The sequence below is a fragment of the Phyllostomus hastatus genome, unplaced genomic scaffold, assembly GCF_019186645.2.
Source record: "Phyllostomus hastatus isolate PE091 unplaced genomic scaffold, TTU_PhHast_1.1 phas_scaffold_585, whole genome shotgun sequence".
Classification (NCBI taxonomy): domain Eukaryota; kingdom Metazoa; phylum Chordata; class Mammalia; order Chiroptera; family Phyllostomidae; genus Phyllostomus; species Phyllostomus hastatus.
Window position 1 is genome coordinate 20,494,350 of NW_025334037.1, and position 23,701 is coordinate 20,518,050.

Below are 23,701 nucleotides of genomic sequence, written 5' to 3' on the forward strand. Positions count from 1 at the left end.
TTCTGGTCCTTGCACCTGGGATCCCCATCCTGCGCTTTCCCTGTACCCCACTGAAGGACTGCCAGGACACCGTGACTGGTCTGAAATGGCAGCTCAGCCATGGTTGGCGGGTGGGTTTTCAATGGTATGAATCTATGGACACTTTTGGGAAGACTGGAATACGTGAACTCATATTATTGCATCCATTTTCCCAAAAGGAATCCTTAGATAACTAAACAGATTAGGAAAAATAATTGATAAAGACTAAAAATATTCTCAATTTCTGTACTGGACAGACTTATGTCTTAAAAATCCATGTATACCTAAACCCATGTAAACTGAGACGTGAGCATGTTAACTCTTTCCTGTCTGTTCCTCATTCTGACATTGTGTTTTTGGTTCCTGCTTCAATGACCATATGACAGTCTTCAAATGTTCCTAATAATAACAATCAGGTACTTGAGATCTGTTCTTGTTTTTTTGCAGATTAGTTCTAACAGCATGCACTGAAGTCAGAGGGAGGCAGAGAGGCGTGTCCCAGGCCAGTCCCCTCCACCCACCCTCTGACGCCAGCCTCCGTGCCCACTGAGAAAAGGAGGCCAACCCCGTCCGCAGCCCCAGTCAGTCCGAGGCCCAAGGAGGGGCTGAGGATACTCAGCTGGCAGTCCTGGGCTTTGCCTTTCCCGCTCTAGCCTTGATGGCAAACATCATCTTAGTACTTGACTCCTGTCATAGTGACTCTTCTAGAAGTTTTTTTTTCTAAGAAATTCCACATCCACATTTTAACTGAAGATTAAAACCACATTGGTTTCTTTCTTTCCTCTTTTTCTTTTTTTCCAAATGAAATACAGGGTAAGGAGGAAAAAAGGGACTAACATTTGTGTGGCTTTGGCCAAATAAACCAATCATTTGTCACATTTATGTACAAATGTGCCTTCAAGATTTACCTTGCCTTATAAAGGTACTAGGGTAATTGTCTAGTTATTCAAAAAAAGGATGATAATAATATTTTTGAAATAGTTTAAAGATCAAAACCATAAATGTTTTGGAACAAAATATAATGTTTTATAATCTTTTGTGGAGGTGTTCCTGAGCAAACACTAAATTCTAAAGGAAAATATTGATTGCTCCAACAATATACAAATGAAAAACTTCTAATGGTAAAAAGTAATGTAAATGTTTAAGACAAATGCAAAGTAGAGGGGGACATTACTGGTGACATTTGACACATGAGTTAATATGCTGATACATGAAGAGAGGTCAAAACCAATCAGGAAAGGATGAATACCCCCACAGGCAATGATGACCCCCCACGGTCCACAGAGTGGGGGAGGGGAGGGCAGGATGGTCAATAGGAACACGAAAAGATGCTTTCTCTCACTCGTAATCAACAAAATGCAAGTTCAGTGAGATCATTTTTCACAATCAGACTGGAAAGTATTAAAGTAACTGATAACAGCCAGTGCTGGTGAGGAGGTGGTGAAAAGCATTCTCTCACACCCGCGTAGAGGGACTTAAACTAATGCGTTTGCCTAAATAGCGATCTGCTGATATGTTTTAAAACCATTCATGCACTTACCATTAGACTCAGAAATTCCACTTCTAGAAAGTTATCCCGAGGGGGTCATCAGACAGCCTTACAGAGATGTATTTACAAGGATGCTTGTCACAGTCCCATTTGATAGACACGCCTCAAGCGTACGTCACGGGCTGGGGCTGGGGGTGTGCTGTGGTACGTACGGAGTGCTGTTATGCAGCCTTTAAAATGGTGGAAAGCCCTATATTGACAGATATAACTTAAATGGTATGTTGACCAGTGAAAATAGCAGTTTACTGTATCTCCACGTAGGAAGAACTGGAGAAGAATGTAACTGTAAAGATTAACTAGACGGTTGCTTCCTACCCATTATCCCCGGGAGGTGGAGTCACTGTTGATGTCTATCGTCTTCTCCAAAATTTCACCCACTGTCTGAACTTTTTCATAATGAGTAATACCACGCTCATCACCAGAAAACAAAAATAAACCTAAACATCGTTGTTTTTATGTTTGGAGAATAAAAAAAGATTTACTTTTTCTCCAAAGACAGAAAGATCTTTACGGTTAGAGATACTTAGCCATAAGAAATTTACAGGCCTGAAAAAGAAAAAGCAAATTCTGGAATGTTTCCTTCCCTTCACCTTCGGGAACTGAACGCAGACTCCAGATACCCAGGGTTATATATATTTCAGACCTTTTCTGAAACCCCACTCTCTAGTAGTCCTGAATTCGCGTTGATTGGCAAGATGGAAATACAATCTGGCTCCCCAGGTAGTCACCGCCATTTGCCCGTTAGGTCACTTAAGGAAAACCTGACTGCCTGCTCAATAGCCTTGGGACAGCGGTCACGCTGTGTCATGGAGCGGCCACCTCGGGGGCGGTGCACAGTCCGGGGCTCTGCAACAAAGACCTGCCGGCTTGTGACGCCAGAGCGAACGCTGGGCCCTGGGTCTGCTTGCCTCCCTGCCACCTGCCGTATGACCTCAGTCTTTGTTGGTGACCCAAGGAAACACAAACAACGACTGCAGACTGAAAGGATGAACTGCCAGGCATTTCTTATGTACTTGTTCCTGTTTGTTTTTGCTACATTCAGTCCAGGGTGACATTAAAAAAAATGTGTTTTCTCTCCGGAGTCCTCATTGGTTTCTGACTTGCTTGAGTTAGGTAATGAAAAAGGAAGTGACTCTCAGTTAAGGTCAAGTCAAAACAACACCAGCCTGATTTCCTTAGGATCGGTGAGGCACAATGACCCATTAGAGGTTCACGTAGAACCCAAACACTTAACTGATTTCTGATTCATTAGAAAAATCTCACCTAATACACCATTTACCGTATAAAAGCTCTTTCTCCTAGTTTTGAAAAATTACTCCAGTAGACTGATATTTGGGGATAGCATGTTTCAAATCACTGGTGGGAGAACTCCTTAAATAGAATAACATCCTGTCATATCCTTTTGGAAAACATTCAAAACAAATAACTCCATGCTCCATGTGACAAGGCAGGCATGCCAATTAACGGCATGCATTCATCTGAGAAATTTAACGTGAGGTCATATTTCCAACACAGTTGCCTACCAGCAAAAACATTCATCAGAAAGCTCAGACGTTTCTAGAAGGAGCCAAATATACAAAGCGTTTGCCTTTTCCAAGTAGAGGTTAAGAAGATGTGAAAAGTGCTCTCACTGAACTTTGTGATGGGAAGGTTTCTGAAAATGAAGAAGTGGCAAAGAGGGTCAGACAATGCACAGAGAGAAAGAAAGGTGATTTCTGCGTTCTCTACCTGGAAGCGGTGCCCAGGGCAGTGATCCAAGCTTGGAATATGCCAGCAAAAAAGGAGAAAGGGTTTTTCCTGGTCACTAGAAAGTAAATCAAGGGGAGAAAGATGCCCCCATGGATGATGAGGCCCACAATCACCGTGACCATGTACATCCCCAGTTGCTGAGCAACCACTTCTAAGTCCTTGATGGCAATGATCTTCCCACAGATCAGGCAGGCAATACCCAGGGGAGAGTACCTGAAAAACATAAAAGGAAAAAAAAAACACACTGAAGACATCTTTCCAGAGTTTTGCTGGAAGAGGGCCATGAGGTTCAGTGGATGTTACTTTTGACTTCAGATTAACGGCATTATATGCAATCTGGTCCATGGATTTGGTGGCTCCTGCTCTGATTAAAAAAAAAAAATCCAAAGGCAAACTTTGTTGCTTGGGTGATTTTAGGAATAGAGGAGACAAGCTTTACCACCTCTTAGGTAAGCACCAAACTTCAAGTTGAGAGACCCACAGGTTATGTCTTTGAGAATCTTGTTGGATTTGTCTTGCCACAGCTCCTTCCTTGAACACTGGGAGAAGCCCTGACCCATGTAGCTCAGTCAGTTGGATGTCATCCCACAAAGTGAAAGGTTACCAGTTCAATACCCGGTCAGGTCACATGCCAGGGTTGCAGGTTGCGTCTCCAGCTGGGACATGTGCAAGAGGCAACTGATTGATGTTTCTCTCTCACATTGATATTTCTCTCTCTTTTTCTCCCTCCCCTCGTAAATAAATACAATTTAAAAAAAAGAAAATTGGGAAGAAATCTTGAGTTTCTCAGAAAGCTGATTAGCATTTCAAGAAGCTATAAACTGGTGTTTATAAATTTGCTTTGTTTTTGCCTCAGAAGATAGGAAATATATTTAAGAGAGAAAGAGAACACAAAACAAAAAAACCGTCTCAGCCAAACAGTACTTTAGAGAAATGTGGTTTTATCACTTCTAAGTCTGAAAGTATTTCTTTCCACACTTACTCTAACAATAACATTGGCTCTTTACTGGAGTGCTCCTCATTTAATTCTTATCACAATTCTAAAATCTAGGCAGCATTATCCCTATTTGGCAAATGAGGAAATTGAGGATGGACAAAGTCAAAACACCAGCCCAAGACCACAAAAGCAGAAAGTGAAGAAGAGAACCATCTTAGATCTGAAAAACTCCACGAGTAGGATTTTTCCCCACCAAGCCAAACCACTCCCCTTTAATGAGCGATCGTAGCTCCCTGTAGATAAGCAGACAATTTGCCTTACACCAATTCATGCTATGTAAACTTGTTTTAACTTCTGTATTAGTATTATGTTACAGTGCACTTGGAAACAATTTACTGTTGCGCTTCCTCTTGAGTGAGGTAACCACGTTCTCCCTCTTCTTGACTGTATTTTTCACATTGTTGGCAACATCCCTTTTGTATTGCCCAATCTGGTGTTGTGGGAGCTTGAACTTGCTCGGCCTGTAACAATGTCTGATTGAAATAAATATGTTAGTGGGAAGCTTGACACCTTATTAAGAACTGTGAGAAAGACGTGAGGAAAATGACATCCCGGGATAAGGCTCCCAACCAGAGTAAGGGAGTCAGGAAAGGAAGAGGGCACTTATGCCAGATTTTGTAGAGGGTTTTTTGTTTGTTTGTTTGTTTTTGTAATTGTGCCCAGAGCAAGCCCTTCCAAGGCTAAAGGAAGGCTCTTAGAAATAGATGAGAGTCACATACACAATCACACAAAACATGGAGCTATTTCACCACTTACCAGCTGTGTGACCTTGGTTGGTGACTCATTCCCGTTTTACAGATGTGCATGTTGAGGCCTCCCCTAACCTCTAAGGGTTGCTGTGAGGATTACATTGTGAGCACACGTATGCATGTGCTGTCCACAATCCCCCCTGTCCCTGCCAGCACCATTACTTCTCTGACTCCTCACAAAGGCATCCTTGTATGCTCTGTTCTCACACCTATGTCTACGCCCTCTCAACACCCATGCTTAAAGAGTTCAGTTGAGTTAATGGGGTGTTCAAAAACATCTCACAGGCTCCTGCCACCCAACTGAGGATGTTCTGACGAGCAAAATATCTTCTCAAGAGGAACCTTCTCCTGAAAAAGGTGATTTGTAACTGAGATGAATTCGTTGAAACATCAGCATAGCCCTGACTGGTGTGGCTCAGTGGATTGGGTGTCCTCCCACAAAGAGAAGGGCCCCTGGTTGGATTCCCAGTCTGGGCACGTGCCTGGGCTGTGGGTTCAGTTCCCAGCTGGGGTCTGTGTAAGAGGCAGCCGATCGATGTTTCTCTTTCACGTGGATGTTTCTCTCTTTCTCCTTCCCTTTCCCTCTCTCTAAAAGTAAATAAATAAAATCTTTAAAAAACCCCAAAACATTAGCATAGCCGCCGCCCTCCTCCCGGATAACCTTCTGCCTGTAGCTGCACTTCTGCTTTCCTGGGGGTGGAGGCTGGCCGTGTGTGAGTGCTGCTTCCGCAGGCCTCAGGGAGTCGTGCCCTTACACCCTGGCTTTCCCGCCGTTTCACATTCCCCTCTGGTGCCGCAGTCACAACAGCTCATAGATCAGCGGGGTGGTCTCAGGGGCCAGCTCTTTGTTTCCTGGGATTGTAAATAGTGGAGAAAACTGTGCCTTCTGATAAAGCCAACAAACATTTATCTTCATGAACCAAGAGATTAATTCTTTCCAAAGCACCCATCACCTTTTAAAGATGTCCAGGAAAACACACACAAAAAACGCTGTTTGGGGTGCCATCCAATTTTCCTGCTCTTTTGGGATGAGCAATTTGTAGAACAAAGAGAAAATGTTTTCGAGGCTCTTGGCCAAGCAAGACCAGCTATTGAGTCCCCTGGAGAACACATCTGGGCCGGGATTAGAGAGGGTGACAGGTCACCTCGGAGCACTCAGCTCTCTGGGAGAAACACGAGTTCCCACTGTAAATGGAGAGTGTCATTCAGAGGGCAGAAGGTAGAGTGTTCGGGGAAATAAATATGGCAAGCAGGGCTCTTGGTCTCCAGAACTAGAATGAGCATTAAGTAGGACGAGGAAAGCGTCTATGTGCTATGATATTTTTGAGGGCCATTACTTCCCTGCACCTGTTTTCAAAACAATTCAGTGTAAGCTTCCACTTAGAAGCCGGAGCTTTCAGTTCCTGGGCTTCCGCATTTATGAATTATTTCATCGAAAATGACACTCCATGGAAAAGACGGGGCCGATGCCCAGGGTCCCGAGTTACCACTCGAATCTTCTGAGCTGAAGCAAACCACCAAAGCCACAAAACAAAGCGTGTGAACAGGCTGAGGGCTCCAGTGAGTGTTCTGCAGCCACATGATGCTCAGGAATCGTTGGGCCAGTTTTCAAATGAGAAGAAGGTGACTATTGAACTAGGAGGAGGGAATGGCTTCCGCGCAGCCCTCAGACCGGTCGTACCCTCGGCTCTGGGCACTGTTCTCAAAGCTGCTGATTCATCCAGGACTGGCCTGTAGAGTCTTTTTCTTACTGTTGCGTCCTTCTCTCTTTCCTCCGCCCACGCGGTGCCTCAGTCCTTGTCCGGCTAAGCTTCCCACCACGATGCCCCTCCTAGGTTCTGCCCTCTGCTCCACAAGTGCAAATTCATTCACAGCACTTAGCCAACGCAGAACTCCATCAGTGTCTCTGTGCCTGTGCAGACACCTGCTTCAGAATCACCCCCTCTGCCTGGTAACAATGTGGATTCCAAGGGTGTATCACGTACCTACTGAGTTAGAATTTCCTGGGACTGGCCTAGGGACATTTATATTTTAAACAAGTTCCCAAGGTAATTCTGATGTGTTGGGGAACCACTGTTTCAAGGAATAAAATCGGATCTGCAACTGATGTAATGCAGATATCACTTGGTCAGCTGTTGGGAGCCATTTACTTTAGCTTCGATTTTATTCAAGGCCTTTTTGATCTTAATGCACTAAGTTAAGACCGGACGTTCAGGCACAGGACAGATGGTGGGCCACACACTTGGAGTGGAGGTGAGTGGAGTTAAATCTCTAGGAGTTTTGCTTTCATTGAATAAAAAACTCTCAGTCCTGCCATAAAGCCACTCTGGTTCTGTCCCATGCATCTCCCATTGCAATGCCTGTCTGCCCGTTTGGGAGACAGATCCCAAAAGAACTCAGAATTGGACGAGCAGGTCAATAAAGAGTTAAAGGTACACTCCAGTTACTTAAAGGCGCTGTCTATTCTGAGGCTCAGCAAGTAACACAAATTTCCATTTTTGCCCGATCCGCTTAGATAGAGAGGTGTTCTGGCTATCCAAGGGGTGAATTTTGCTGACAGATAGCATATGTGGACTGAAACTTTTCATCAGATTGAGTAAAAATTAGCTCACTGGGCCTCCAGGCTGCTACCCACCACCCCACCCACTGACTTCCTTTCGCAAATACATAAAAGCTCAAAGCTCACGGTGGCCTCCAGGGCCCTGCAGGCTGCCCATCTCTCCCTCTTCTCCCCCTCCCACCAATCCACCTCTCTTACCCAACAACCATATCCAACCATTCTGGATCTTCCTTTTGATCCTCAAAAATATTTCACTTGTTGTTTGTTTCCCCTGGCAAAATCTCCTCTTGGTTCTTCATATACCTGCCTCCCTCCCATTCTTCAGGTCTTCACCAAAAATCAATCTCCCAGATAGCCCTCCCCAGCCCCACCTGTGAGAGTTCACTCCTTGCTTCCATCCCCCGTCACTCTCTATCCCATTTCCCTGCCTAGTGCCTTCGCAGCACTGATTACTCTCTGAATTCTTCTTTGCTTCCTTTTACTTTCTTCCTCTCTCCTTTCAGTAGAACGTGAGCTCCCTGAGGACAGGAATCTTTCTCTGTCTTATTCACCACTATGTTACCAGTGCCTGATATTGTTGTTGGCAATGAAGAGGTGCTTGAGAAATATTTACGGAGTAGAAGGATGGATGGGTGCAGCCGTGCAGGCATGGATGGAGGTGGTTTAAAAAGTTTCACTCTCTGTATAAGTCTCTAAGATTAAAAAGTATTTTAAAGAACTTTGCAAAAAATAGTAACATGAAAATCACACCAAAGTTAAGGGTTTCTCTCTGTCTCTCTCTCTCTCTCTCTTGTTCTCTGTTTTTAGAATCAGAAAGCCTTGCAGGCTTCTTGAAGCATTACGAAACAGAGAACAGAGAGAAACAGATTCTGGATTGCATCAGTGATGGTCATGATAATCACAATATAACAATAATAATTCTAGTTCACGCAAAGTGCTTGGGCAGGTCCCAGCACACAGGAAATGCTCCACCTCTGTTGGTCACAATTTCACTTGCTTCTCACAGCGATTCTATGGTGAGGATTTTAGAGTCAATCATTTTACAGATCAGGATGTGGGGTTTAGAGTGTGTCTAACTTGCCTCAAGGCACACAGCTAGCAACAGGAGGACCCTGGGTTCAGTCCAGCCAGAATCAGACAGAAGTTGAGCCAGGTACCACTCTCATCCAGCTCCCATCACTTAGGCTGTGCAACATCGGGCAAGTCAGCCTCTGTGCTTAGTTTTCTCGTCTGGGAAATGGGGCTAACAACAGTACCTATGTTTGCCAGGTATTATTATAAAAAATAAATGAGTTAATGCATGTAAAGTAGTTGGAATAGTAGTGAGCCTAATTCAGGCACTTGGTGAGCCTTAGTTATGATTTAATAATGACTGTAATAATAGTCATTATCTTCTCAGTAATAAATAGGTAGAGTCCAGTACTCAAAATAGCACTGAGCATAGAGCAAGAATTTAATAACTCTAAGCTATAATTTAATAATTATTAGAATAATAATAACCTCCTCAATGTTATTCTGCTATTATTAATATTCTTACTACCACATAGAGAAGAATACACAAGAACTTTGATTCTTTAAGCTTTGGGGGGTCAGCTGAAGAGCGGTTGCCTGTTTTACCCAGAACCTTCTCACACTTTTTATTATCAAATGCTGACATGGCAGCTAAAGAATGAAAGAAATGTGCACAATTGTCATGTAACACCCTCCTAGATGAGGTAACTGAACAGCTGTCAGAAATCAGTCCACAGGTCTCATTCCTGACTCACAATTGCTCTTCATCTCCTGGGACATGATGCTGTATCTTTAGGAGTTCTGTTTTCAGTGAATAGGAAACTTCTGGATCCACACCACCCTCCATCCCTAGGGAGAAGAAAGGCTGCATTTTATCCCATGACTCATCTGATTTCCTAGACGATTCCTTTTCTCTCAAGGGCTCAGTGGCAATGACATTGGTACAGATGAAGGAAGGAGCTTTCATACTCTGCCCACATCACTGGCATCATAATGCAGAGACGTGAACTGTACTGTTAGAGCAAGGATGCTCCCTCTGCTAGAAACTCTGGGAAACAAGAGGCCTATTCTGTTGTATGTATTACCATTTATTAAACTCGGCAAGCTCACAATGGACCGAAAAGACTTTTGAAATATTTTACAGTGTCAAATTTTGTGTGACTTTCAATTCTTACACAAAAGAAATATTCAGAAATCTAGTGTTGCCTGGGGAGTTGAATAATCAGTACAATAATAGAAAACACATTATTTTACTAGCATCCTTTCCATGTTTTAAAAGTATAATAAAGCAATGATCTGAACAAGCCAGGTCTATTAAATATGGTTCATGAAATCACAAAGAGCATCTTCATAATCTGAGACTGGGGGTCTTCAGCTAGCCCACTCAGTCCTGAAGTAAGAATTTACTGCACCCATGTCAGTGTGTTTGGGTTGGCAGTGATTAAAAAAAAAGTAGAGAACAGACTTTTGCATTTGTAAGGTGGGAATAGGGGCCGAGGAAAAAAAGAAGAGAGAAAGAAGGTAGAATTTCAGTGGAAGGCACAGCATAGAAGGGGAGAAGACAAGAGGGAGGTTGGTGACAAAGGTGGGTAGGACTGGGACGTGAAGAGATGGGGAATTCATCTCCCAGAATTCCTATGGTAAATAGAATATAGATGTGGTTTAGTCTAATTGCACCTTTTTTTCCCTAGTCAGGCATACAGGACCATCATAAGGGTCTCAAACAAACGCATGTAAAAGTCTGTCCGATACATGACCACTAGAAGTTTCCCATGACAGAGGGTGGCACAGCTTCCTTTGTGAAGGACTGGGCACTCATGACGTCACGGGCCACCCAAGATTTCAGAAGCACAGACCATAAACACACATGTCGTGAAGTGGAGACAATATTGCTTGGATGAGTCAGACAAAAACCTGGCCCTGGCTGGTGTGGCTCAGTTGGCTGGAGTGTTGTCCCATAAACAGAAGGGTCTCAGGATTGATTTCCACTCAGGGCACATGCCTGGGTTGCAGGTTTGGTCCCCCGTTGGGGGGCATGCAAAAGGCAACCGATCGCTGTTTCTCACCCCCTCTCTACCTCCCTTCCTCTCTAAGCATGTCCTCAGGTGAAGACAAAAAATAAACACTTACCCTACCCACTTACCCATTAAGGACTTTAATATCAATATGAACTCCAGCTCTCCCTAGCTACATGATCTTAGGCAAGTTAATTCGCCCCAGTGAGCATTGGTTGCTTTTTCTATAAAATGGGAATAATAATTCATCCTTGCAGGGTGGTTGGGGTTACATTTGATTGGTACTAAGCAACCATCATAGCTCTTGGCAGGTAAAAGAAAGTCAATAAATGATAGCTTTTATTATCATCATCATGATGTTAAAGAATCAAGATTTAGTGTGTTTAGAAGAGTTTTCGCTTCTGTAAAACTAGAGGGTGGGGCCAGATTCCTAAGAGCACTTACATACAGTTCTAATTGAACTCTGTGATTTCACTTTTGCTTGCATGATCTGCCCCTTTTTTCTTCTGTCATGACTAACTAGGTCAAAGATACATTGCTTTGGACAGCAGAGAACTGGAGCAGTGGGTCACACCCTATTCCTCGTATCTTGGGCTTATTTTAGTCCTGATACTGCTCAGCATCAGCATTCCTGACTGGGTTTTCCAGATTGTTTGTCTGTCTGTCTCTCTCTCTCAGTATTTGTGGTTGTTTTGTTTTTGTTTTTGTTTTTGTTTTCCCTTCCAGGGCAGGGATCAGCAAACTCTTAATGGGAACAGCCTAAGAGTAAATATTTTAGGCTTTGCAGGCTGCACAGTCTTGATCAGAACTACTCAACTCTGCCATTTGGCGCAATAGCAACCTAGACAACATGCGAACAAATTGATGTGGCTGTGTTCCAATAAAATGTTATTTATGGTGCTGAATGTGAATTTCATGTAATTTCCATCTATTGTAGAATATTACTACTTTTAAATTTTTTCCCTGCAAAATAAATACACAAAATCCATTCTTAACTTGTAGGCCATACAAAACAAATAGCAGATAAAATTTGGCACGTGGGCTAGTTTTCTGTCCCATTTTCTAGGAAAAGCTCCAAAGAAAGAGAGAGAGAGAGATTTTCTGGGGACCTCATGGCCTTCTGACACCCCCACCATGATGAAGTAAAGACAAGCCCACTTACCACATGATCATGATCACTAACTTCATTACGATCTCATTCAAAATGTTGAAGAAGTCCACCATCAGCTTGGCCTGCTCGCCCATCTTCCCCATGGCGATGCCGAAAGCAATGAAAAACCCAATCAGACCTGTTGGGTGAATCGCAATGCACAGGAGAACACATTATAAAGCCTGTGTTTTCCCCCCTTGCTCTTCCCCATTCCTGATGTACGGAAACACATGCTCACGTGTGCTACCCACCCTACGGATGCAGCACGGAAAGACGAGAGCGTCAGACGTCACACCAAACAGACTGTCCCCTGAGGAATAATGGCTTTCCTTAACACTGTCCCTGAGCAAGTGCAACTACCAGCAGTGTGTTAGTTCCTTGATGACAAACAAATCCTTTTTCATTCCAAGCTAAAATGTACTTCTCCACTCTCTTCTCACTCATGAACTCACGTATAAGCAGGTTTATTAGTGTATAGATTGATGAAGGAAGGCTTGCTGGGACTTGGAGCCAATGTGAAATTAGCAGAGACCAGGTTGCCAGTGAAGTCTCTGTCACGGTTACATCTATTCTGATGTGGTGTTATCCCAAATTAATATGTGGCTGGTATATTTCCCTCTAGGAAAATCAAAATGAAACATTATTTTTCTATGGCCACATTCCTAATGTGAGAAGGAGAAGGAATGTTGAGAAATCAAATGGAAAACAAAGAGAAATTTAAAACAGTTGGGAAACCCCAAACAACTGAGTGTGTTTGGGTTTAAACTGTTATTTATGAATTGATCATAAATCTTTTCATGGTCAAAACGTTAGAATGCCATTTTTAAATTGTATTTTTTTAAGAGCTTAAACACAAAATGTAGGCTTTGTTTCTTCCTAGCCCCTCAGCCCTTCTCCACTCACTTGATAGCATTTGACCCACATATAAGCCCAGCCCCAGCTCAGCTTCCAGGGTCCACCCCGATTGCGGCCGGAAGGATTGGAGGAGCTCCGTCACAGCCCCTCCGTGTCAGCATCGAGTTGCATGAGGGCCTGGACCAAATCCAACACTCAGCCTGGGTCTCATTTCTGGATCGGCTTTTTCCTCACTCCCTGTGCCTCCAGTTTTAGTTCTGGGAACCTGACCTCTACTTTAGCTCCTCTAAGACCTGGCTTTTCTCTCCTCACCAATGCTGTGCCTGGTCCAGAGCCTCACTCAGATCACCCTGGGACTGGGCACACTACACGGCGACAGGTGTCCCCGTACCTGCTTGGGAATGTCTGGCTTTCTGATGGCCAATCACTATGTGCCCCCTCCCCTAACTCCTGGCCCAAGAGTATCGCCACTCTTGGGGGTCCGATGCTGATGACTTGCATAGACTATCAACCAATGTCCCCTTGGCCACAGGACCTTGCTGCCCATCCGACTCTTCTGTCTGATCTGCAGCGTGGGCCAGCCTCTCTCCCTGCTCTGTTCCTCTTCTTTCCCACCCTACCCCGACCCAGTTTGGTAGGCCTGATATCTACTCCTCCCTCTGATATCCAGTTTCCCATTGTGTCCAGTTGTGCCTCAAGTCTTGGACTAGATCTGGGAAATGATAGCACTATAATCTGATTCTCTTAGAGGGGAATTTTTTTTCTCTCTGAACCTCCGATTTTACTTTTTTCATAGTTACCAAAAGCACTTAGCACCTCACCCCATGCACATATCAACCCAGATTATTCAGCCACCCTTCAATGGACCTTGCCATCTTCAGCAAAAAGAATCCAGTACTTGTATTCAGGATTGTTAATCCTCTATATTTAATATTTTCCCTTTTCCACCCTTGGCTGGAAAGGCTGACAAGTGACTTACAAGGGAGTTACTGGCCATGAAGACAAAGGCTCAATAAGAATTAGATCCAGGATGGAGTGGCCTCGTTCTGCAGTAATGTATGGAACCAAATCCAGGCTATTGCCAAGCCCTTCTCTTGAGCCTATGGAGAGGAGTTTGCGAGGTGTACGACGAGAAATAATCTGAACATTCTGGCCTAGAACAGCTAGCATTACCTGGTTCATTGCATTTGTAACTTTTAAGAGAAAATGAGCAGGGTCTCAAGGTCCCAAAGAACTGGCATAAAAAAGTTCCCCTTGCAGGGTCAGCAGGAATGGGCCGTATGGATAGGTACCAGAGAGAGCTGGCTAAGGGGCGACCTCACACTGTTGATTTAAGCAGTTGGGCTTAGAGTAGAGCCCAGAAGTGCTCTGGAGGCTTTCTGGGAAAGAAAGGAAACTTTAAATAAGTGCAAGGCCAGAGCCAGGGTTTTATCTTTACTTATTGCAACGTTTGATCCTTGGGGCTTTCCAAAGCCAAAAACAAAACACAAAAAAGACACCATCTCTGCCTTTGGATAACCATGGAAAGAACCGTATTTCAGCTATGATTTGTAAGTGGGAAGTTAGACTGTTGAGTCTAACGTCCCTTGGCTTTCCAGAGCCTCAAACTGCACTTGGAAACCCACGTCCAGCTTGTTATTTCCCTCTGGAAACACTGACTCATTCAACTCACTCTGGAACAGTGGTGTTTCATTTGAACAAAGCCCTCTAAGACTTCGTTCTTGGGGTTGAGAGAGTAGTGAGCTGTTGAAACTCCCCAGTACAGTCAAAGGTCACGTGTCTTCCCAGAATCCACCAAGGCTCTACAAACGACCTTGCAAGTCTTCTGAATGATTCACTCCAAAGCTTTGGCCCCATTATTCATGGCTTCGACCTCCTCCAGAGTGTATGGAAGACTGGGGAGCCACTCTGGCCACAGGGTTCCGGAAAGCAAGGGTAGTTGGGAAGGTCCTGAAAGGATCACAGATATCTGGGCAGTGGGAGACAAAAGCTACTCTGGAATAAATGCTGAGGATATTTGTAAACCTTCCTTCTCAGAGGACTCTCCCATTCTCTCTTCTCTCCTTCCTCCTTCATCTCACACTGATGGCAACAGTGTTTACTGATTTTTCCATTGCCTGGCAACTGAGTCAGCTTATCACCACCCTCGATCCCCGCTTGCACAACCTGCTTCCTGCCAGGCTGGAAAACAAAAAAGATGTCTTATTGAAGCTTCTGCTTTTCAGTAGCTGGACAATCCTGCCCCCTCTACCTCTTTCCACTATTCTGGATAAAAAGGAATAAGGTTACCCAATTTAAAACAAATAAACAAACAGGATACCTAGTTAAAACCTGAATTATAGAGAAACAATGAGAAAAAAAATTTTAATCTCGGTATGTCCCATGTAATATTTGGAACATACACTAAAAATTATTTATTGATCAGAAATTCACATTTAACAGGGCACTCTTTATTTTACCTGACAAGCCTGCTAAGGAGAAAAGGTCACTCACATTATGGAGGGGTCTCTATCCCTGCTGGAGGGTGTTTCCTGATTGAGTTCCTCAGCTCACCTGTAATAATGATAGTAGCTCACACGAATAAAGTACATGGCGTGTACAGTCCTGCTGCACACACACAGTCTCATTTCATCTTCGCACTGATCTGTGAGGGAAACGCCAATCCATCCCCACTTTACCAATGAAGCTCAAGAAGTGGGGCAACTGCCCCTGGTCAGACAGGCAGAGGGAGGTCCATAAGAGACCCAAGCCCAGTCCGTCCAACTCCAGAGCCGAAGAACTTCTAGGGTGGCACACTAAGGCTCCAGGCTGGGGGAAACCTCTCATTAGAAATGCAGAGAGTTAAACAAGGTCATCTCCTGTTGGGAAGCTGCTTTGGACACCAACATGTCGTCCTCCTGATAGCACTGCATTGTTTATAGACCGGGAGAGGTGGGGGTGAGGGCATTGCCCGTGCCCAGCACAGTACTGGTATACAAGGGCAGCTAAAAAAGTGCTCAGGAAATGAGAGAATTGCATGCATGTATCACTTTATGAAAAGACGAGTCAGAGAGAGTGACTTGCCAGCGTCACATAGAGTATCAGGGAATGCGCCCGTGAACGTTCATCCTGTCTGTTTTCCCACACCGGACCTCTTGTTGTCATGCCCCTCAGGCGACTGCTCCTGCCCATCTGCCTCTCCCTCAGTCCCTCAGCTACCAGTCCCAGTGACCCTCAGACCGTTCCCCAGAGACAGCCTCCTGCTCCCCCTAGAGGACGGCAGAGCCATTGGTTTCCCGGGGAGGGTGCGAGGGATGCCAGGTGCTGAGAGGCAGGCGAGGCTGCCCCTTGTGGTGCAGGCAAAGGCCCCTCCCCCAGGGAGTTGAATACCAAGTTGCCTACCTAAGACATTCATGCCGTCCTTGAACTCCAGTCCCTTCTTGATAACCACCTTCGTTTCCTCAGGTGCCTCTGTTGCAGCCTCGGCCAACAGGGAGACGACAGAGTTGGTGACATTGCTCTCCTCTTCTGACTGAGGTGCCACCAGGACTTTCTTCGTCACTGTTTGAATCTAATGGAGTGAAAGAAAGAAACACATGAAGATGAGGCTTGGTCCAAAAGGTTAATTAAGCCTGGCCACTTACCTATTTTAAAGTTCTTAGTTATGTTAAAAAAATAATTAACAAATACCAAAACAAGGTTATGGAACCTGGGGAATAGTTTGCATCTGTGTTTAACAAGGTGAGACCTTATTCTTCTTATCCAGTGGGATGTGACCGTCCTCTGCACATGATAATTACAGGATTTGTAACGCTCATTTGTGACCGGCTGCAGACAGAACAGTTCGGTCAGGGGACACGGGCTTCAAGCTGGGGGTGGATGTCTGCTTCTTTAGTCCCATGATGGTAGCTCTGTGCCTCGGGACAACATCGAATGTCCACTATGGACGTTCCTCATAATTGTGAGGCCCAGCTGGATGGCCCTGGGGCCCCTTGGGATGGATCCTGGTCCAGGAGAAGAGGACAGGGGGCAGCACTTCCTGCTCTGCCTGTTTGGCCCCTCCCTGCCTGGTTCCTGTGGGACACAGTCTTCACAGGCCAACTCATGTGGGTCCTTCCAGGGCCAGGCTCTGCGGGCATTGCCATCTGGGTGCCAGATGTGCCAGCCTCCAGCAGCCACCACAGCAAGGGTGTCGGCTTGTGTTTCAGACCCAAACGTAAGCCAGGAAGACACCTGTTCCTTCTGGATCCCGATGCCAGGCCTTATTCGACGTCCCCCAAGCATCCCTGTGCAGATGGCCTCCCAAGAACCTCTCCTGCTATTCCTCGACATCTGTGGCAGCCATCCTGTTTTTAAAGGTGCCAGGCACCCTGCATGCAGAGTGCTGTGAAAACTCACATCCGAGCCCAGAGAAACACTCCCTCCAGGGGCACTGAAAATAGAACTCACGCAGAATCCTAGAATGTCAGCACTGGCATGGAGTTGGCAACAGATGGCTGAACCCTCAATAGATACAGGAAAAAAAAAGCATGGGGAGCTCAAGTGACTTTTCAGACGTCATAGAGCTACTGGCAGAGCTGGGACTTCAACTCAGATGACATGACCACTGCTGAGTTCTTGTCACCACAAGTGCTGCGTGATAAATTCTGTATACAGGCCCCATCCTACTGCAGCTGGGCCTGAGGGTAGGCAATGCTTAATCGGACCATTTATCGGAAAAGGCAGAGAAGAAAGCAGTGTTCTGCAAGGTGAAGCAGGTGCTCTCTGTCCCAGCCCGACCACATGCTTGCTCATGTGCAGGGAGGAGGAGAGCCCAGGCTCAGTGTGTGAGGTGGGAAACGGGCAGATGTGGGCCCCGTGGTCTGGGCAACATTGGCATGAAGAGAGGATTCAGGAGTGATCATAAGGGGAGATTCTATGAGCAATAGAGCCATGCTCCCAGTAACAAACGGGGGACAAGAAGCCATCTGTAGACCTATCCTAAGAATGCTAAAGAAACCAAAGCTTCAGAAGTTCAAAGTTGTAATGGCCATAGACCGAAATAAATGTTGGCTTCCAGGATCATGTTGGAAGCAGGTGCTCCACATTTGACACCTATCACCTCTCATGTCAAGAGTAGGCCCTCGGGCTCACGGGGCTAAGTAACTAACCCCAGGGCTGACAGCTAGTAGATGTTGAAGCAGGCTTCAGAATGAGTGATGTTTGACTGGAAAGCCCAGCTGTTAAGTAGCACAGAGCAGTGGCTTAAGTTGAACGTAGGGAGATCGGGATATTGAAACACAGGCCTGGTTCTCTAGCTGGGCTCTCCATTCAGTGCCTGTTTGTGTTGGACAACCCCATCTGGGTGCCAAGTCCAGTCTACTTGAATGCAAACCACCAGGGTCTCTCACCTCAAAACCTGCAAAAGCCTGCTCAGTGACCTTCCCACCTCTCTTCCTGTCTACCTGCAATCACCAGGTTACTATAGCTACCCCAAGCTCTGTCTATATCCATAGATGCCAGACTGTTGCTTTTTAAAATAGAAAAACAGTCATCTCTCTGCCTAAAACTCTCTTAGAATAAGAACCTGAGTCTGACCCCAGACCCCCAGGCCATGCCTGAGCTGCATTTTGCTTACTCCACTCACCCCACCCCGCACACACTGGCCTCCCTTCTTGTCTCTGAACCCACTAAGTACCTTCTAGCCTCTGCACGCCTGGGCCTCCGCTGAGCAGGCCATTCCCCGCAGTCCTCACCTGGCTCATTCTGACCCCTCAGGGCCTCGGCTCAGATGCCCCACCCCCACCCCAGGGACTGCCTAGCCCTCCATCCTGCCCCCGGCCCTCAGAGCACACGTCTTCATTTCTAAGTATCTTGTATGTTTACCTGATATTCTTTCTGATCTAGCCCCGCTCACCCTCACCCAATGGAAGTAAGCTCCACAGGGCGGGCACTCCAACCTCCTCATTCCTTTGGCTTCCCGAATGCAGCAGAGAGCGTGGCACCGGAGAGGTGCTCACAGCATCTGCCGAGCGAACAGACACAGATCACTGAATTGTGTGGGAGAAAACACCCACGGTGGCCCCTGTTGCTGAGTGCCTTTGAATACGACCAGGCCATCCTGTGCAGCCGTGGATCTCTTGGCAACCCCACCTGGGTTCCCAGTCAGCCTTAAGCAGCAAGCAGGGGGCCTCCCCGCTCTCCAAGACACAGGTCCTGGCACCTTGGATGAGACAGACTCTGCTCTGGGGACAACCCACCTTCTTCTTGCCTTTGTTTTTTAACTTAATCTTTATGGTATTTTTTCCATTACCATTTAGTTCCCTTATGGCCTCCTCCCCCCCGCTCTCCCACCCCCAGCAATCACCTCACTGCTGGTCACGTCCATCAGGCACTTTCTTCTTTACGTCTCTGTGTCTAACTGGTCACGAAGCCCCCTCTACCCAGAGAGGCGATCTGAAATCGCTTTGAGTGTTAACTGTGGACAGGAAGGCGCCTCTCCAGCACCCTTCCTCTCTGTAATGGAATGGCCACCCTACAAGAGTTCCCTTTCTTCTACCCCTCTCCAAGGCCCACCTGAGTCCACGCAGGGCAGCGACTTTAGGTGCCCTTCCTCTGGGCTGCTTAAAGTCTGGCTTAGGGAGTCTGTACCCTCCCTCTCTCTGAGGCGAAAGATTCCACCGAATTTGTAGTCTGCCTTAACCCAAAGGGAATGTGACTCTGGGCTTAGCTGGGGGACTAAGGGCTCATTCCTCACATGAATCTTGCCAGTGGAGGGGTGGCCAGGGTGGGCCTGGGACAGAGAATGCCACAGTTCTCTATTCTAGTGTCGCACAGTGCCCCCCGGCCATGCACAGCCATGTGCAGAGAATTCCCCTTGACCAGAGAGGTCACCGAGCGCAAGTGTGGTAGACACCACCAAAACTCACCCCAAGGCCAGAGTGACAGCACCGAGTGCCTGCCTGCTTCTCAGTCCTGCTTCACACACAGACCCCCTGCGTGGGGCATGGTCGCCACCAAAACCGGAAGGAGGCTCCAATCTGTCCCTCCTCTGTCCCTCTCATCTGCCCCCACCCCCAACTCTTCTACCAGCTCACCTATGGTTCCGGAATGTTCTTTCCAAAACAGTAAGAATAGATTTGGCACCCAATTGGGTCTATCACCTCAAAGCAAGCAAATTCATCTTCTAAGCAGGCTGGCTGAGGGGTGAACACAGTCTACAAGGAGAGGGCCAGTCAGCACCGGCTTCTTCCTACCCACTCCCTGCCCAGCTACCCCTGCCTGGAATGGCTCCTGTTAATACAGCTCCTTGCTACAGGGGCACCAAAGTGGCTACAGGGGCACCAGTGGGGCTGGAACATATCCCAACCCAGAGTAATCTGTGCTGGCCGTGATTGGCAATTACATTTGGGGGGCAACTGGGAATCCAGAATTTTCCTCTAAGTGACCTATTTCCTAATCCCAGAATGCTTCTGGGATTCCCAGAAATGTCTGAAGGAAGTTTCTTGGTTCCGGTTCAGTTCCCACTTGAGCTAATGACCACTGACGTGTATTCTAACCTGAACTGGCCTTCGAGCCAGACAACAGGCTGCCAAGCGGGGAGTGGCTCGGCACTCAGCAGACTCAACTGTTCCTAAGCACCACAAGTTTTCAAAAACAGACATGCCTGTATGCAGTGGGTAGGAGTATGCGCTGCTGCAAACCTTTGCAGAGCCATTTTGCAACACCCAGCAAATGCAAAATATCAAACTTCTTGGCAGGACATTTTCACTTCTAGGAATTTATTGTTTAGAAATGCTATGTAGACATCAAAAAGCAAGCAAGCAAGCAAGCAAGCAAGCAAGAGAGAATGCTGAAACACTCTTCAATGAAAAAGCAAGATGCAACACGGTACATATGATGCAGTAACACTTGGGTGGAATTTTTTTTGAAGATTATATACGCATGCATTTTACACACACACACATACACAAGCAAAATTCTCAACATGAGCAGCTCTAGGGGAGGAAAGACTTGAATTTTTCCTTCATGTACATACATCTGTACTATTTAAACATTTCACAAGCCTCATGGGCTACTTCCACAATTTAAAAAATACCCAATTCCCAGGCCCACCCTGGAGATTTTGACTTCGTAGCACATGTGTATTTTTTTAACACACCACATGTGGTTTGGCTATGCTGCCGAGATCTAGAACCACTGGGAACTCTAGAGGGCTGTGGGCAAGGGCGATAAAAATGTGCCCTTGGACAGTGCTGAGGCCGGAATAAAAATAGAAAGACAAAAAAAAAAAACAACAACAACAACTAGAAGTGGTACTGTGAGCTAAAAAACGGCGGTATAAAAAACCCCGCATGACTTCAAGTCCCAAACCCTGGCCCAGGTCACCTCACGCATACCTAGACAGAGATCATTAAATATTAAGAAAATCGCTCCCCAGAGCTGGTTCATTGAAATAGACTCCGTGTGAGCACCTGGGGAACCTGGGGGTTTGGACAGGCAGGAAAATCGGAACTTTGCGTTACCTGTTGGAAACAGGCTTGGACCAGGTTCTCCGGGAAGAGATTTCGAATAAGGTCCAGAAAGGCGTCCAGGCTGGACACTTCATCGTTCTTCTTCCCAGGCCCCAGCTGCTTCTTAAGTCTGGGGTTCCCTGGGTGGATGGCCAAGACCAAGATGACCCCCAGCACCGCGGCGATGATGGTCGTGGACATGTAATACACCATGGCCCTCGTGCCTAGGCGCCCGCTGGCTTTGGCGTCCAGGCCTGACAACCCTGGATGGGAAAGAAACCCAGAAGAGTTAATTCTGTGTCATTCCTGTTAAATACCCATCTCCAGGTGCCTGTCACTTAGGCTCCCAGCATTCAGATGCATTAATGCTTAATGAAACATTTTTCTACTAAATATCCAGTCAATCCCACAGTTTGCAATTCTATTTTTTTTTTTATCAGGACATTTTTGAGATTCTACAAAACTGGGGAGAAATGACGACCTCTGACCCAGAGTTTATAAACTGGTCAGTGACTCCTTTTGTCAGTCTGCAATAGTGCATTAAAAGGAAGTTGAATAAATTTAATTTTTAATTCTGAGAGTATGTCCTTCCCACTTATTTGGTACCAAAATACCCTTTTGTGGAGTGACGGTGCTGGTGCATGCTAGTTTTTCACTTGTTTTCTCTATTGTTGTTGCTCTTCATGTCCTCGCATGGGAAAATAACAAGCTGGTGGCAGCCTGTTGAGCCTCAACACTTTTGAACATATTGCCGGTCATGGAAATCGAGTCTGGAGCAGGGAGGTAGGAGAGCCCTCTCACATTCTCCTTCTTGTGTAGGGGTTAAAGAACTTGTGTATAAGGCACCCCCAAAAGATGAGGGCTTCATTGGTACTGTGGGAGGTTCTGTGATTGTTGAAGGGAATTCCAAGCAAGTCAGAAAAACTCCAGCTTTCGTGGGGTTTTTTTTTTCCAGTTGCTTCTTCAATTTTCTACTTCCTGGTTTCAGTTCCTGTTTTTACTAAACAAAGAGACGGCACCCCATTTTTTGGGCATGGGGGAGGAAGTCCTTGATGTTAATTTCTCTGAATTAAGCTCACCCGTGTATGATGTGACCCATTTCTTACAACCTAAAGCCGAGTTCTTGCCAACGAAAGTTGCGCTTCCTTACTAGGTCTGCCAGCATACAATCTGTTCCACAGGCATGGAGAACATTTTCTCCAGTGTGGAAAGGAACATTTAAGGTGAAAGCACAGCTTCACTTGATCTGGGGATGAACGAAAAAATAAGACTTTCTGGAACCCGAGACCCAGCATTTCCAGTCACCGGGTTCACTGGTCAAAGCTATGAGACTTTAGGACGATCTGCTTTGGCATCTGAGTCACTTGGAATTAGCAGAGGCTTGCTTCCTTCATAAAGCGGACAGTCCAGAGAGACAGCTTTCTCAAGGTCACCCACCGTGCCGGCATCTGGATATGGACCGAAGCCCAGCATTTCCCTTCATCTCAGAGCTTAGAGTCTAAACTACTACAATTTCCATGCTGTTCTAGTAATAGCACTCAGTAAGGAGGAAAGTACCAGTATAAACTCATGGAGGGGAAATACTCTTTCATATAAAACAATTTTTTCAGCCAAAACAAGTGACAGTGATATACATAAGGCTACTTCTCTTCTGAAAAAGTCAAAGAGCTTTCTTATCTAGTATTTCATTTATTTTAATACTTATTTCCCTCTGCACCCAGTTAAACAGTAAATTTTCTTTTCTGCTTATCACCTTTATCAGTTTCTAAACAAACTATAGTTTAGAAAATGAGAAAAAGTATCCACTAAGCATTAGAATCATTACATACACTACCATTTTTAACATAAGGCTGTTTCCTTTTTATCTTCAGTTGCTGGACAGGCAGAAGGACTGGCCAATAGATGGCAAGCTGCTTTTCAGGTTCATTGTCCCTGCCCTAGAGACAGGGAAACAAAGCTTCTAGTGTGAAATGACACAGATGATCACATTCATTCCTTCAACTAAACTGAGACGCAATGGTCGATCCGAAAGCTGAAGCGAGGGTGGGGCCCACTTCAGCCAGGCACCGGAGAGTGAGGTGGACTTACCTGTGATTAAACTGGAGATGATTAGGGGGAGAATGAGCATTTTTAGCATCCTCATGAGTATATCCCCTGGGAAGGCTATTAACATAACCACATCAGGGTGGATGGGAGATGCAAAGCGAAGAAGCCCTCCACAGACTGCCCCCAGGATGACACCTATAAATAAGGAAGGGGAAAGGAAAAGAAAAAAAAAGCACCTGGATTTATTTATTTATTTATTTACCCTAGTCGAATGAATATAGTTTTGAGATCTAATCTCGGTGACATTGACCTTTCCCATTATTCTCTATTATCAGATGATGAATAACATGTAACCAAAATACCACTAGATAAGTGAAGCTGATGTTGAGGACTCGTAAGAGAATATTTTGTACCTCCAGCTACTCTACAAGGCAGCTCTGGGAGAGTCAAGGACAGCCTGCGCCAGGCTTTATGGGAAGTGTGTCACGGCAACTGGACTCCAACTTTTCTGAGACTATCGTCCACGTGTAG

The 23,701-nt window shown here is 45.7% G+C and overlaps 1 protein-coding gene across 2 annotated transcripts in view; it reads right to left on the minus strand.

The window, feature by feature from the left end:
• The window catches only part of SLC1A2 (solute carrier family 1 member 2), a 144,394-nt gene that overhangs the window by 32,375 nt on the left and 88,318 nt on the right, over positions 1-23,701 (minus strand). For both annotated transcript variants that reach the window (XM_045825570.1, XM_045825571.1), the window contains 5 exons: positions 23,213-23,365; positions 21,137-21,387; positions 16,035-16,203; positions 11,811-11,937; positions 3,296-3,529 (listed from right to left, as the gene is read on the minus strand). In XM_045825570.1, coding sequence (XP_045681526.1) covers positions 3,296-3,529; positions 11,811-11,937; positions 16,035-16,203; positions 21,137-21,387; positions 23,213-23,365 — 934 coding nt within the window. The remainder of the gene's footprint in view (positions 1-3,295; positions 3,530-11,810; positions 11,938-16,034; positions 16,204-21,136; positions 21,388-23,212; positions 23,366-23,701) is intronic.